We start from the raw sequence: 12,581 nt of genomic DNA, 5'->3' as shown, positions 1-12,581 counted from the left end.
AAGAGTTTGTAGAACCAGTAGCCATATGAGGCATTTTAACTCCTCTGGACAGGCCTTACGGTTGAGACCGGAGCTGAAATTGTAATCTCTTTGACTGGTTATCAAGGAAAATGCAAAGCCAATGCACTGCAAATGCATTGGCCAGTTTGAAATGAGTATTATGTTTCAACTCAACCATACAATTTTTTTTAAAAAGTACAAAAATTTCAGCAACTTTTCATGTTTTACACATTACACCACTCTGCTTCCCCAAGACCCTCTTGAGGATAAAATGGTTCAGATGATGACACACTGACTGACCACTCTGCTTACTGTCATCCAAAATGCTACCATGTATGAGAGGGTCTTGTCCAGTTCTGCAATTAGATCACCCTTAATCCTCCTTACACAAATTGCAAGCTTTTGCAGCAGATGTAATTGCACATGACAATAATGCGGTATTTGGTTAACTGTGCAGTTTATCACAGTGTGACAATTCACTCAACTGTTTGTATTACAGTTACAAACAGTACCTGTTCCAAGAAACCCACAGACAACTGAACATAGATCATTGAATTAATGTCAAATTAGACAGCTGTAACCTGTACTCTATAACTGAATGGTTGGATCTGTCATCCTTCCCACTCTCACAGTCATCCAAAATTACGGTGTCATTGTTGTGATATTCTCTCATGACTACTGATAAATGCAGTTCTTACCTACGATGTGATTCCCGTACAGCAACTGCTCGAGAATGGCTGTTTTTCCAACTGCTGCCTGGCCACACACCACAACTTTACAGCCTTTCCCCATTTCGGGTCTGCAAATGCATGGATACGAACATTAGGTTGACTTTCATGTAACATGCCTTACACACGCTAACGTTACACTTAACTTATTAAAAAAAAAAAAAAAAAAACTCCATGTCAGGTCGCTGTGGCACCGTTTTGTTTTTAACCTAGCTTGGTTAGCTAACATTTTAGCAGCAACACCAAACATAGCATCTCCATTAGAGTAATGTTAACACGTAAATGACATCTTAGTTGCGAGCACATTGTATGTTAATTACTACTATTCGCAATTATAAGGAGTTTCTTACTTAAATCTGAAGACAATTAGCTGTTTATCAAGTCTTCAAATGTATCATCACTACTAGAGCATCCATCCTCTGTTAGCACTTTGACAAGCCATTTAAATGCGCATGCGCAGTTGTCTGAGTCAACACTAACAACAAACTGCTGGCACAATAACTGAAATAAAATATGAATTTGTCTATGAAATAAATATTTTATAATTTGAAAGCATATATGTTTAAAATATTGCATTGAAACCAAGCAAGCCGTTAAAGTGTAACAAAGACTACATTTCCCATGAACGATGACAAAGGAAGTGCGTCACTGACGTTTCCATAAGGCATGCTGGGTACGTACGCTCTCTCTTTCCGGCTGGTACGCCATCATGTAAGCGAGTGTTTCTATACTTTAGTACCAAACGCAATCCATAAAAATCACGTATTAAACGGTTTCATCTGTTTGTGTTAATCAGGACCTTGTGTAGCGACTTAATGACGATGCTAGTGCAGTGATTATTTATAAGCGTAGTGTTTTTAAAATACTGATTATACGTCTTTTACTTGAGCTCAGATGCTAGCTGTCCGGTAGCCTTTGACTCTGCTCGCCGCAGCTAAAAGAATGTATTATAGAGTACTTTTGATATGTGTGTTATAATAGAGTGGTCATACTTAAAAGTGTAATTCGTAATGTGTTCTGTTGTAATAAATGACGGTAAAGGAGAAAGTAGGAGAGGCTATATGCTAAGTTGAGCTAACGGGTCCAGCAGCGCTATCCCTTCATAGTGAAAAAGAAGCATGCCATTCTGTAAATACTACAATATACTTCATACTCACACACCTGGTCACATGGTGTTTCTATGTACAAACTGTACGCAGGTACATTCACATCATATGTGGCCTCATACGAAATGGCAGTAGAGTATGGAGTCTGTTTCAAATGTGTAGTGGTTGGGTTATGATCCATGTGCAGAAATATTAACTGTAGACTGGTATAGAATGAATGGCCTGTCATTTCCTACGAGCTTGTTCTGTCTGATTTGTTTGGAATAATCCTACACACCTTAATGCTAAAGGTGAAGCTGATGTTTAGTCTGAAATATATAAATTGGTACTGTCACCTGTAGGATAGGGATAACTTTTTGCTCATTACTGTATCGATTATGAAAAAAAAGATGAGGTGATTAATTATGACTTTCTCTTCCTCAGATAAGTCAACATGGGAGCATATAGGTATATGCAGGAGTTATGGCGCAAGAAGCAGTCCGATGTGATGCGCTTCCTGCTCCGTGTGCGCTGCTGGCAGTACCGTCAGCTGTCCAACCTCCACCGTGCCCCCAGACCCACCAGGCCCGACAAGGCCCGTAGACTGGGCTACAAGGCCAAGCAGGGTGCGTTCATGTCTTCAACTCCATATTTGATGCTTCACACAATTCAAACACAAATGCTTGGTGTTACAATACTAGTTTGATTACGATCACATCAACTGAAAAATGCCTGGTACATTCAAGTATTGGTTGATACCAAGTCTCTGCATATAAGAAACAACTTGCAGCAGAATGCGCTAATGTCTTTTTATGTGCATTATAACAGATTTGAGACGAAAGTGGTTAAGTTTGTTAAATGTCTGAAGAAAAGACGTTAAACATTTGTGTGGTAATGTCCAACTTACCGTTATATTTGAACTGTGCCAGCCCTAATCCTGATACATTATACAGCATTTAATGTTAATGTGAGATGTACAACTGACAATTGTTTTTGTTGTTGCCTTAACAGGTTACGTAATCTACCGTATCCGTGTGCGCCGTGGAGGCCGTAAACGCCCTGTGCCCAAGGGTGCCACCTATGGCAAGCCAGTGCACCATGGCGTCAACCAGATCAAGTTTGCCCGCAGTCTGCAGTCCGTTGCTGAGGTACGTTTGTCTTGACAGTAATCATGACTGACAAGTGTTATGGCTGTTTTTTGGTCTCGAGTGAAACTTGATGAAACCAGATATGTGTCTTTAAAACCTTTTACGGGCAGAACAAGATGTGCTTGCCAGGCTTTCCTATAAAACTCTTAAAATTAAGCCTTCACTGTAAGCTGCAAAGTAGTTGCATTTTTGTCCTCCAAAACGACAGTTTTTCCAACAAGGGTGAAAAAACACAATTGTGAGTATTGGGCGGGGGTCAGGGGTCATGTTGGAATTAAAAAAATGATCTTCCTTGGTATCATATCTCCATTGCTATCTCCATTCAAGTTTGAAGACTGATTTTCGGTCCTCAGAGCATGGCCAACCTTTGCCAAACAGTGGAACATTACATAAAGTTGTAGAACTTTCAAACCAGTTGTGATGAAACTGTCCAACATATGTGAAGAAGAAAACAAAACACTGACGCATTGTAAATCTTTAGCCAGTAATAGAAACGAAGTGAACTTTGAAGATCAGAAAAATGTATCACAATCTAATTTATATTTATTTGAAGCGGGTTATCTGAAGATGATGTCTATGAAAAGGCTTTCAGTCAGTTTAAGACCCTACATTTGGTAGGTTACAATCCTAAGTGTATAAAGCTCTGGGTTCTGTCAAAGCACATTTGAGATGTGAAGTGATGCACAGCCTGTAAAACCTGGATTTTACAGATTGACCCCTGTCTGTAAACTAAACATTAGTTGTGCTTCTGTGAAAGGTGAATGCTGTTGTTGTTCCAGATGTATATCAGCACCAACAGAATATTAGGATGACATGATTTCACAGCTGCAAACTGTTACATTCCAAAAGAAAAAAACCTCTCAAAGCTCCCTGTACCTCTATTTTCACGTTATGCAAATATACAAGGTCACATTTTTCTGTACATTTGAGTAACTCCCCTTGTGTACAGCAGTCTGTTCTCCCCTCCACTGATGTGTTGATAATCACTGTCATCATTTGTACACCTGAATCAACTTCTACTGCTAATTATCATTGGCTTCTTATGGTTTTTTTAGTGCAGTTTCAGTCAAACATTGACTGTTTTTAACAGCCCCTCATTCTCTTTGAGATTGAAATTCATTAGCACAACTTAATGTGTCTTGATCACTGAGGCCACATCAATCCTCATGAGGAAACGAGGATTTCCTTCTATGAAGCCACAGGAGCTGATTCATGTAGGATAGATTTCCTGTAGTTTCTTGCAGGTAGTGAAGGATATTGTCTCTCAAGCTTCACTGAGACTGAAACAGAAGTGACTGAACCACCTCTCAGCCTTTAGGGGATTTAAAGAACCTGGGTGTCGTCAGAAATCATCAGTTTCTAATGGTTGCAGAGTAAATTGAAAATCAGACATAAAACTACTGTGAACCTGTACACTGTTAAAGGCAGCTGTTTCAGAGAACAGTGGTTTGTTCCAGTAGAGTTAAAGGGCAGTTGAAAAGGTTTGCTTTTTCTCAAATTGCCAGGGGACATTGTAGTACATGGGTGACACTGAAGATCATTTAGCTCATTATTATCAAACTGTGATCACCGTAAATAAAATTTGACTTAATTTGACAATGTGTGACGAATTTGATTAAGGACGTCGTCAGTTTTGTTTCCGTCATTTACTGAAAAAATAACTTGGTCTTGCTGCTGCTGTGACTTGTCTTAAAACTGAAGTGAAAACCACACATCCCTTCAGATGATGCTGACTTCCTGTTGGATTTTTCTTCTCTTGAGGCATTGTTTTCATGTTTATGTAACTGTAGTCCTACTTCTAACAAATACCTTCTCAAATAAATTAAAACATACTGACAGCAAAAAAGTACTACTGATTGTCCTGAGTCCTTCTAATGTGCATTTGTTTTCATGTGTAGGGTTGTGCTTCCAAATATCAAACAAATCATGCATTTAACTTCTGTGAATTCTTGAACATATCTGAATGCAAACATAACTTTGTGACTACAAATTTGTAAAACTTCACTCATTTGTAAAGTCTTGTCACTGTCAGCCACTAGATGGCGCTATGAGCTCCAGCAGGTTGAAAAGAGCCATGTTTAAAAGTAGTAGTTAAATGTGACCTGCAGAGTTTCTTTTACAGTGGAGATAATGCCATTTTGCGTTCCTGATGATGCTGATGGTTATAATTCTTTGTTGGTTTTCCAGGAGCGTGCTGGGCGTCACTGCGGAGGCCTGCGTGTGCTCAACTCCTACTGGGTGGGTGAGGACTCCACCTACAAGTTCTTTGAGGTGATTCTGATCGACCCCTTCCACAAGGCCGTCAGACGCAACCCAGACACTCAATGGATCACAAAGGCAGTGCACAAGCACAGAGAGATGCGCGGCCTGACGTCTGCGGGAAAGAAGAGCCGTGGCCTGGGCAAGGGCCACAAGTTCCACCTGACCATCGGAGGCTCCCGCCGTGCGGCCTGGAAGAGGCGCAACACCCTGCAGCTGCACCGCTATCGTTAAACACCACACAAGTCTGTACATTTAAACGAATAAAAACACTTTTTATGGTGACTCTGGCGTGTGTGTGTGTCTGTGTACGTTTTTAGGATTTTTAAAAGAACAGGTTCTTGTAGAGCTCAGAAACATTTTTAGCCTGAAAGAAAAACCTGTCTAGAGCTGCAATAACAACCCGAGGCCCTTAACCCTTAGACCCAGAGCTATTTTTGTGTCCACTTCTAAATGAGTTTCTGCATTTGACCTTTCTGAAGTGTTTTATCACTTACATTCTCTGCAGTTTTCATGTGTCAGTGAAAATAAGTTTTGTTCTTAGGTAATTTAGTGTGGTAGATTTACATAAAAACTGTTAATTCAAAGGTCAAAGAGCAGTTTTTTAGTAAAGTTAGTGAGTGGAAAACAAGTCTGAAACCAGTGTAGTGTCTGCCATATCACCATGGAGCTACAGAATGTCCAAATGAGTCATGTCAGAAAAGAGAAAACTGCATTTTAGCTGAATAATTTCAATGTATTGACAGGATTGGTGTTTAAAAGTTATTAAACATTTTAGATCAGATGTTTAGGAGGGTTAAATGCAGGTATCAGAGCCTGTAGAGGCTCTGTACTGAACATGGAAATGCCATCTTCTACAACATTGATTCACCAGTAAAACCCATGAAGTTGGATCAATGACACTGGATAGAACATACCTGATTTTTACTGGAAAAATGCAAAATAACGAGGATAAAATGATAAATCATTTATGAACGGTTAAAAAGAGATTAATTTCGGAAGTGACATAAAAGTAGCACTGGGTATTTGTGGGTTAATCGAGACTTTTTTTTTTTTTTTTTCCCCCGACCAAAAAACAAGAGGAAAGAATCAAAAACTACAGTCTATTTATAGTATGATAGTTTAATAACCATAAACAGTTTAAATGAAATTAAAAACCAAAGAATAATTTATTTTAAGACACATTTTAGTTGAAATCACGTTAAAACCTTTATACTGTATCTTTGCAATGGGCTAATGTAAGAACTTGAGGATGTTTTTTGACAAGTTTTTGGAGTACAATCTAAATATAGTGTAAACATCCATGGTGGACTACTACTTAGAAAAGGTTACTGATAATGACCTGAATACAGACACACCTTCATGACCTCAGAACATATTCACACTACTTAGAACTACACATCTGCACCATAAAACCAGGGTCGAGACAGTGGCACATTTATACTATCTATGTTAAATGTGTTCATAATGTCATCGAAAAGTAATGGGCTTGAAGTGAAAACACAACATTTGATCTGTCCAGATACAAACAGTTGTTCTAAAGGCTCTTTGACCTTGAATAAGAGAAAACTTTTCAATATGAATCTCAATGGTAAAACTCAACAGCCGCCACAAATCAGACTAAAACTTAATGACGCACAGTTGAAAGTCCATCATTAAATAACTGCAACACATTTAATAAACCTCAGTGACATATGGAAACCTGTAGACATGTCTATCGTTAACCCTTTAACCCCTGAGACATTATTTCTGCTGTGAATTTGTATCTGTTTCAGTGTCATAAAAGCTGCGGTGAGAATGTGCTTGTGTTCCTTTTCTTCAGTGGTTTTGCTTTAGTGTGTGTTTTAGGGTCAATAAAGAATGGAATAACAGAACAAGACAAAGAGGGATTGAAATTTGACTGAATTTGACTAAATAAGGCACTCAGAATATACATCAAGAACTGTGAACTGGAACACACTGAACAACAACAAGAAGTATTTGAGTTTTGGCCCAGTAGTTTTTGTTTTGGGCTCTTTTTTCTAAATCAGTCCATCTGCTTTTTGGCACCTGGTTGAAAATAAGAACAAAATAAGCGACAAAATGAACAGAAACAGCCAAAGTGATCAATAAAATGAACAAAAATGAATAATAAACCAACAAAATAGTAAGTAACATGAACAAAATAAGCCTCAAAATTGAAGAAAAAAAAAAATAAATCAAAAAACAAAATGTAGGAAAGAAACAAAATAAGCAACTAAATTAACAAAAACAAATATTTACAAAATAATAAATAACATGAAAAATTATGCAAAAAAAAAAAAAAAAGTACTAAAATGAAGTAGAAAAATGAAATAAGCAGCAAGTATTTGAATTTTGGCCCAGTAGTTTTTGTTTTGGGCTCTTTTTTTCAATATCAGTCCCGCTGCTTTTTAGCACCTAGTCGAAAATAAGAACAAAATAAGCGACAAAATGAACAGAAACAGCCAAAGTGATCAATAAAATTAACAAAAATGAATAATGAACCAATAAAATAGTAAGTAACATGAACAAAATAAGCCACAAAATGAATTAAATTGGAGACAAAATTATCAAAAAACAAAATGTAGGAAAAGAAAGAAAATATGCAACTAAATGAACAAAAACAAATATTTACAAAAATAATAAATAACATGAAAAAATATGCCAAAAAAAAAAAAAAAATTACTAAAATGAAGTGGAAAAATAAAATAAGCAGCAAGTATTTTGAATTTTGGCCCTGTAGTTTTTGTTTTGGGCTCTTTTTTTTCTAAATCTGTCCAGCTGCTTTTTGACACCTGGTTGAACTCCAAAAAACACTTATGCTCAAAACTCTGTAAAAAACACAGTAAAAAAAGGAAAATCACAAAAACACTGCAAATAACAGCAAAAAAACAAAACAAAACAAAAAAAAAACCCACAAGGAAAACAGTGTAAAAACAACCCAAACCAAAATGTCTATATTTATAGTGAGTCTGTCTCACTCACTGCTCCTTGATTTACCCCCCCATTCCACAGACGGTGGGGGGTGCACTGAGCATGCTCAGATGTCTATGGAAACAACTAGGTCTATTCTATCAGCATGTTCTGAAATTTTTCCTATTGAGCAAATGGTTGAATTTTTATGAATATTTAAATAAATCATACATTCAGAGCGCTCACCACAGACATGTCAGGGGTTAAAGGGTTAAAGATAAAACAGAGTCAGGTCTGTGTGCTTTATAATAACCTTCACTTGTATTAGTTAATGTCTCTGCACCATGTCCACCTCATGTAAATACACAGGTTACATAATGATAAGATGAACGTACATTGGTTAGAAGTGCATAACACGCTGAAAGTTTATTTAGACACTTTTTGAAAAGGCACTGTCTCTTTTTAAAAGCATCAACACATTAAAACTCCCTGAAAAACAGCTTAGAATAAAGAAATAAATACCTGATGAATGACTACACAATAAGAAAAGCAGAGTAAATACAAGGCAAAAGTACATTTACTCTAACTAATTCCTGAGACTGTCTTCTAGTCTGTTTTCTGTTCTCTCTGGGAGCAGCTGCGTCATACAGGGATGGAAACAAGGCTTTCAACACTCCATATATCTGTGATATATTACATGAAGAATCACTCTTAAATCACTGAACTCAGCCAAGTATTGTTCCATTCTCCAATCCCACATGTTCCTTCTGCACATGCTCAGTTCCAGCGAGGTCAAAACTAGATGTTTCAGCAGATACTGAAACACATGTAGGGCATGAACTGTTGAAACTGTCAATAAATTAATTTTGGTATTTTTCTTGCTAACAATAAACGAAAAAAATATAATTTGCATTAGTTTGTGTCTGATACAGCAGCACCTTTAGAAACACAAGAAAGATGTTTCTGCAAATATGGCATGGTGATATCTGTAAAATTGTAAGGGTGTCCAAAAACTTTTGTCCACGGCTGTATTTTGTCACATTTCAGTGCAGTCATGTTGGATGTCGTTATCTGTGGACTGACGTGCCCTGCTGCTCTCTGATGCGATACTGGCGCTGGTCCATTGTCATGTTGTTGCAGCTGTGGGGGTGATGCACACATGGGGAGGTGTTACTTGTCAACTCTAGTAAATTAGTCTTGGCTGCAGCCTTTAGATGCACCATCACTCATGCTGATCACCACATTAGTTTAAAAAAAAAAGCTGTTTAAAAGCAGTTTTCATCTTAGGTTCAATGTCCCCACCAACATGCATGAACAATTTAATGAATGTGGTATCTGGGTGCCAAAAAAAACAAAAAAAACAAAAAACATGGTAGTTGCAGATTTAATATGCTCGTGCACTTGTGAAATTTGTGCCAGAGTCAGTTTAGGAGGAAACTGGTAGTTTTTATGTTTTTATCGGGGTTTGTCTGTCTGTCTGTTTGTCTGTCTGTTTGTCTGTCTGTTAGCAAGATAACTCAAAAAGTTATGGATGGATTTTCAGCAAATTTTCAGGAAATGTGGATACTAGCACAAGGGACAAATGATAGAATTTTGGTGGTGATTGGGGGGGAGGTGATGAAATTTTCAGGAAATGTTGATACTGGCACAAGGAACAAATGATTACATTTTGGTGGTGTTGGAGGGGGACTGATCTGCCTTGGCAGAGGTCTGCGCTCTCCGAGTGCTTTTCTAGTTTTTTATCTGTCTGGCATCTGTCCAACTACACTGCAAAAATCCAAATCTTATCAAGTGCATTTTTAGATTTGTAGACAAGCTTAATTCAAGCAAAAAAAAAAAAAATCTGCCAATGGAACAAGTGAAAATTGTCTTGCTAAGATTTCTTGAAATAAGATTTTCAAGATCTATTGTCTAAAAATAAGTTCTTATATTTCACTGAAAAGTTACTCTTTAGGTGATTATGTCTTATTTTAAGTGTGATGAGATATTTTGACTAGAAATGAGAAAAATACACTTGGTAAGATTTTGATTTTTGCAGTGCATGTATGAAAATTATGTCTCATTCTCCCTGAACCATTCTGTCACAAGCCTGATTATCCTAAACAATCCTGGTATTGTCCGATCTTTTTGACATTAGAGACATAAGAGGCCACATACTGCAGTTAGAGTTGAATAACCTGTTCCAGCTGAAACATTATTAACCACTGCAGTACTTACACATGGAAGGATCTGAACTCTTTGAACTCTGAACTCTTTAGGTGATTGTGTCTTATTTTAAGTGTGATGAGATATTTTGACTAGAAATGTGAAAAATACACTTGGTAAGATTGGGAATTTTGCAGTGTGGATTAGCCTCCATAAAGTCCAGACTCTAATTTGGGATGTGATGAAGGCTTCATGCAGCGGTCCGATTCTCCATCATCAATAATCAAAAATGAATGCAACTATGGATGGAAAAAATATCATGAATCTTATTGTGACACTGCATAAGCGTTATGTGGCAAAAAAAGTCACAGTGGATGTGTGCTGTTATCAAAACCAAAGATAATGCAGTAAAATATTGAATGTGTGACTTGTTTTTTGGCCTGAGAAGTGTATATTTCTATTTCTGCACTCGCATTCTCTACTACCACTCTTCTCCTGTTTCTCTACAGTTGCATTAGTCAACACTAGATACTGGTAGAAACAGTCGGCTCAGGTCTCATGTCAACACAGACCTACACACAGCACACGAGCATGTGCAGACGTCATATGTTGGACCTTTAAACCATTATGTAAAATATACTACCAGATGCTCAGTACTCAGACTCACACTTACTGCAACTGATTTTAACTAAAGCAACACTATTGTACAGCCTTCGGTAATAACCTTTTCATTATCTATTAAAAATGGAAGGGTTTGAAGGGGCAGGATTAGATAAGTTTATATTTCTACCTACTCCTTTTCACTCATGTAAATTTTGAGGCTTAAGACGTTGCAGTTTTAAGTTACCGTTTTGTTTTGTTCTCATTCCCTTGATTATCAAAATAAACATATCAATAGATATGAATAAAACAATAGAAAAATGAAAAATATACGACCTGAGTAATCTATGTAGAGATCAGTTTACTGTCTGTTATCATGGATGTAAATAAGTAACTAAGGAGAATATTTTTATGATGTGCTATGATCCATTCAATTATTGGAAATAAAAAGTGCTGAAGGCCTGTACATTTCCTCACATACTGTGGTTACATACTGTTCTTTTAATGCAAACACTTGACTGTATGTGAAATTACTGTTCTGCACAATCAAAACAGTGATTCACTTCCTATATCAATCTGAACACTGAAGACCTGAATTAACTTCTGTAAAGAGGCTGTAGCAGTGTCATTTACATCCTATACATGCTTACTAAGCGCAAAGGTTGAAGCTCTAAAAGAAGGAAGGGAACATGATATCACAAGATAAACACTGATTATTTGCTAGACTTGATTCATGCACGATGTATACACTATACACACTGTACCAGAACGCATACAATGGGCCCTTTTTTGTACCTCAAGCTTTTGTTCAACACACTGAAGGCTGAAAATGATTTTATTTTGCAGCCCCAGTGTAACATTAGGAGTAAAATAAGTTGAATGTTTACTAAATGCCATACAACTTCCAGGATTTATATGGCTTGTCTCCATGACTCTGACTTATACTACTACATTGATCTTATCTAAAACTTTACGCTGCTGCTTCACCTCTTTATCAAATAATTCTGAATTTGTTGTCCTTTAATATTTAACTACTTGAAGTGAGGAAAGGAAAAACCCACGTGTCTTAGTATGATTTTAAACCATGTGCTTTCAGTACACTTCAGTGCTACCTCATTTGGTGTCTGCTGTTGGTTAGGGTGACCTGACCTAAGGTCTCAGCTCATGCTTCGTCCCACATCCCACATATTAAGAGTGATTACGTGCATAATATTCTGTTTTTGCCCTGCACAACAGACAAAATTCCCCAATGCACACTGTACTTCCTGTTTACATGCAGCTATGCACAGTGATTTTGTGGAGGCTAATGTTTTATTTTGTGACCTCTTTCATTTCCTCAAACACTGCTTTGAATAGGTGAGTTTTTTTGGTATTTGCACACGTCAAAAAACGTGCAGATATCCGCTTTCATAATATCTAGAAATAGATGTGTTACCAGTTCCAACTATCTTTGGAGCATCCATCCCCAGAGAGGATCTTTGTCTCTGCTACAGCCAACTGTGGTTAAAGCCACAAATGAGCTGAATGCTCTGCATGTGCTGCATACATGTCCAAAGAGTTCTCATCAAACTGTTGATTTTGATGCTTGAGAACTGATGCGTTTTTTTTTTTATTTAGATGCATCTATAGCACATGTGTACAACAGGATGTGTTAAATGGTCAGTTTGTTGATCACTATTACATTTAAGGCACAATATCTCAAG

General features: G+C 37.3%; 2 protein-coding genes across 3 annotated transcripts in view; one reads left to right on the top strand and one right to left on the bottom strand.

Annotated features, from left to right (window-relative positions):
* The window catches only part of nkiras1 (NFKB inhibitor interacting Ras-like 1), a 9,586-nt gene extending 8,374 nt beyond the window's left edge, over positions 1-1,212 (bottom strand). Inside the window, exons 1-2 of one of the 2 annotated variants that reach the window (XM_030146566.1) lie at positions 1,079-1,212; positions 699-799 (exon numbers count right to left, since the gene is read on the bottom strand). In XM_030146566.1, coding sequence (XP_030002426.1) covers positions 699-792 — 94 coding nt within the window. In that variant the 5' untranslated portion in view covers positions 793-799; positions 1,079-1,212. The remainder of the gene's footprint in view (positions 1-698; positions 800-1,078) is intronic. The other variant, XM_030146567.1, reaches the window with a different exon arrangement.
* Positions 1,213-2,228: 1,016 nt separating this feature from the next.
* rpl15 (ribosomal protein L15) lies at positions 2,229-5,505 on the top strand. The gene is made up of 3 exons (XM_030146565.1): positions 2,229-2,439; positions 2,825-2,961; positions 5,149-5,505. The coding sequence occupies exons 1-3, from the start codon at positions 2,268-2,270 to the stop codon at positions 5,452-5,454; spliced, it is 615 nt and encodes a 204-aa protein (XP_030002425.1). The 5' UTR covers positions 2,229-2,267; the 3' UTR covers positions 5,455-5,505.
* Positions 5,506-12,581: the final 7,076 nt, after the last annotated feature.

This window comes from Sphaeramia orbicularis, chromosome 11 (assembly GCF_902148855.1).
Source record: "Sphaeramia orbicularis chromosome 11, fSphaOr1.1, whole genome shotgun sequence".
NCBI classification, from domain to species: domain Eukaryota; kingdom Metazoa; phylum Chordata; class Actinopteri; order Kurtiformes; family Apogonidae; genus Sphaeramia; species Sphaeramia orbicularis.
The sequence above is the reverse complement of the archived record's forward strand: the minus strand, read 5'-3'. Positions and strand labels throughout refer to the sequence as shown.